The 3,744-nt window shown below is 44.9% G+C and overlaps 1 protein-coding gene across 1 annotated transcript in view; it reads left to right on the top strand.

Annotated features, from left to right (window-relative positions):
• CSUI_006795 (histone lysine methyltransferase set1) overlaps positions 1–3,483 on the top strand; it is a 13,169-nt gene extending 9,686 nt beyond the window's left edge. The window contains exons 2-3 of the mRNA XM_068066947.1: positions 157–834; positions 2,203–3,483. Coding sequence (XP_067921077.1) covers positions 157–834; positions 2,203–3,428 — 1,904 coding nt within the window. The 3' untranslated portion in view covers positions 3,429–3,483. The remainder of the gene's footprint in view (positions 1–156; positions 835–2,202) is intronic.
• Positions 3,484–3,744: the final 261 nt, after the last annotated feature.

Genomic DNA, 3,744 nt, shown 5'->3' with positions numbered 1-3,744 from the left:
TTCTCGACGTTTTCTTTCTTTCTTTTTCTTTCCTCTCTCTCTCTGTCTTACCTGTGCTCTTCAACGACATGCATGCACTCCCCCAACTCCGGTATCTTCCTCATCTTCTCTTTTCTTTTCTGTTCTCTTCCTCGACGCCATCCCTGCTCTTCTCAGCACCCCGTGATCCCCTCTATGCATGCGTCATAGAAGGAAGCGCCGTACGTCTAACAAGAAGAATGCTGAAGCAACTTCATGATGAAGATTTGCCTTCTTCTCATTCTCAGCCCCCTGTGATACCTTCTTCTTCCTCGTCTTCTCCTCGGTCTCTCTTCTCTTCTTCTCGAGGCTCTCATGGCACAGAAGGGATGATGTCTAGCACAGCTAGCTTGTCTTTGAAGAATCGATCTTCTCCCGGAGGTGGTGTTACGGGGGCTGTCTCTTTACCAAGAGCATCGACGGGTGATCAAGTCGTTGACGCAGAAGAAGAAACGAAGGAAGAAAGAGATGAAGAAGAGGAGATGTTGAGAGGAAGAAGACGAGGTGGAGGTGGCGGGTCTAACGGAGAAGAAGAGGGAGAGCAGAAAAGAGGTGAGAACCATATGAAGTCTATAGGTTATCTAGGAGGAACATCTTCCTTCAGCGGAAAGAAAAAAGAGAAGGACGGACGTAGATCGAGTAGTTATTCTACTCTAGGGGGAGGAGGAGGAGTTGAACAAGCTGTAGGGAAAGAGAAGCCAAAGAAAACACCTCAGCAGATCCTCTGGGGCGCGGCGTTTCTCGAGAGAGGAATCTTCACATCGGGAAGTCTACAGGTCTTCGGAAGAAAGCTCGAGGTCAACAGTGATCGACATGGTGAGAGACTTTCCCTCTCTTTCTCAAAGATTCTGCGTTTCTTCATCAGTCGTAATAGAAAGAGATTGGAGCAACTGAGAGAAAATTTTCCAAGAGAGGAAAGGAAAAGAGAAGAATGAAAAGAAAAATTAAGTGACGAGATACGGCTGGTCTCATGTGAATCTTTATGTATACGTATATGAGTAGAAACTCTATTGATACTTAACTAAGTTAAGGAAGGATGTACGTGAACTGAGATGTGTCGGAGAAGAACGTTCGCTCATGGATGGATAGATGGTACTAGCCGAGGAAGGGACTGTATCTTCGGGGGTGCATGCGTTTGGGGTGTATGTACACCTGGATGTGTGCGGTTGCTTGTCGATGATTGGCGTGAGAGTTGTGAACTCTCAAGCCAGAAGTGCACATGCAGTGTGCTGCTTTACGCTCCTCATTATGATGCTAGTGAAAGAGATATTCTCAAACGGCCTATACAGTGAGATAGACAGATAGGTAGAGAGGGTGTAAAAAAGTCTCTTCATCGTTAGGTGGAGACTGAGAAGATAGAAACGTTGTCATTTCTCGATAAAGTAGAGATAGAGAGGATGAAGCTTGAGTGTATTTGTATGTGCTGACGAATCAGAAGCAGCTGAACATAACGAAGATGAAGATAAACAAGATGACCGAGACATTTCTTCTTCATCTCCTGTGTCACTTATGCTTCTATTTCAGCGCTACTGACTACATATATAGATACATACAAGTTCACCGTATATGGTGTATCTATGTATGTATGTATGTCTGTGGATGTATGTATGTATGTATGCATCTATGTATGTATGTATGTCTGTGGATGTATGTATGCCTATGTGCGCGTGTATGTCTTCGTATTGATAGGAGCTTCTGTAAGTTGCGCGCGTTCATCTTTCCCGGGCGGAGTGTTTCTTAAGAGATGTTACTTCTGCTTGTTTTCATGCGTCTAGTTTTATACATGAACTTCAGGTGTAAGATCATTCTCTGTATATACACTCCAGACATCATTCACACGATCAAATCTCTGTGTCCTTCTCCTTGTCTCATCCCCCCATCTATACTTTCTAAAAACGATCCTCTCCTCCTGCTTTCCTTTTCTCCTCTTTACGTGTGATGATGATGCCTACATGTAAGATGTAAAGGCAGAGTCTTTGTATAGACAGATAGATACTTGTCTATGTATGGGAATGCATACATGCATGCAGTCCATACGGTGAGACCCATGATGTCTTCTATCCATCTCTCCTCATATATGAATGAGTTCTCCTGTATATGTCTCTGTCTATCTTTCTATATAGATCTGTATATCTCCTCTTCTTTCTTATCTTTCTTTGTCTGTTGCTTTGCTTTCTTGTGTAGGTTTTGCATATGTTGGCTGTCGAGTTCGCGTCGTAAGGAGCTGGCGCGACGAGAAGACTCGAAGCTCATGGGTGTGGGGGGAGGGAATAGTTAAGTTCTTCAATCCCAAGTTCCGCATGTATTTCATTCATTTCCTTCTCAATCCTTCATGTACGGGGATCGCTACGCCTTATGATTGTCCACCTCTCGATGCTGCAGAAGATCAGCTAGCTTTCTCTCCTGAGGCACAGCATCGGGGTTGGTATTCAGCTAGCCATGACGTCATACGCATTGTCTCTTCAAAGCGGGTATGGCAAAGACCAGGTGTGTCTTCTTCATCTTCTTCTGTTTCATCGAATCGCTTCTCGACAGGTAAAGGCCGAGGTGGAGGAGGCTGTGGAGGTAAGAAGAATAAGAAGATGAGCTTGGAGAAAGTCGATCTAGATGGAGAGGGAGAAGAAGAAGCAGATGAAGATGGGCGCCGCGAGGGAGAGACAGAGGGTGGAGAAAGGAGAGGAGAAGAAGGACAAGAAGAGAAGAAGAAAGAGATAGAAGAAGAGGAAGAAGTTGAAATGAAGGATGTGCAGATGGACAGGGAAGATGAGAAGGAAGATTCCCAAGAGAAAGAAGAAGAGACGGGGAGAGATCTTAAGAATAACGAAGATGATCAGGCAAGGCTGACGAGAGAACAGGGGGTTTCTGGGGGAGAACAACAGGAACAAGAGAGGAGAGAAGAAAAGAGTGTGGATGATGAGAGAGTAGAAGAAGAAAAGAAGAAACCCTTCGATCATACAAGACGGGATAGTGAGATTTCTCTTCAGAACGTGAAACAAGAAGAACATGAACAAGGGGACAGTAGCCATACGCGCCATCCTCGCCATCGAGAGAAAGAAACCGATCTCTCGGAAGAAGAAGAAAAGCCATCTTTAACACCTCTCGAAGACACGTCCTCTCAGCCTTCTTCTCTTCCTTTTTGTCGATCGTGCTGTAAGCCTGTAGCCGTCATTCGTAAAGGAACTCTGTCTGTTTCATCTAAGACAGCGCCCTGGAAAGCTTCGGCCTATCATCTAAGTGTAGAGACCTTAAAGGCTTGTGTCCCTCCCCGCAATGAAGAAGATGGCGAAGAATCTTTCATAGGNNGAAGAAGAACAGGAAGACGAAGGGCCGAGAAGGTGAAGAAGAGGAGAAGAAGGAAAGAACAAGAGAGAAAGAGATCATCGAAGTCCACTGGGGCCTCCAGTGTATGAAATGCGAGAGAGTCTTTCATGCGACATGCATTACACCCCCACATCAAAGAAAAATCACACCGGGGTAAGACACATCGATGAATTGCCTCGGTCTATAGAGGGACTGTCAGAAGATTTAGTTGGTACGAAGATGACGATCAAGAGTCCTACTTCTCTTTCTCTCTGGGTTCTTTCTTTCGTACCGGGGTGCATGTACAGAGATCTTCTCTCCTTGTGAGCTTCCTCTGGTGTGTCTTCTTTGCAAGCGCTTGAGACAGATGAATCAACATAGATCTGTATACGAATAAATACAAACATAAACCAGTCTTAAGGATCA

This window comes from Cystoisospora suis, assembly GCF_002600585.1.
Source record: "Cystoisospora suis strain Wien I chromosome Unknown contig_3492, whole genome shotgun sequence".
Taxonomy (NCBI): Eukaryota; Apicomplexa; class Conoidasida; order Eucoccidiorida; family Sarcocystidae; genus Cystoisospora; species Cystoisospora suis.
This window is presented reverse-complemented; position numbering and strand designations above follow the sequence as displayed.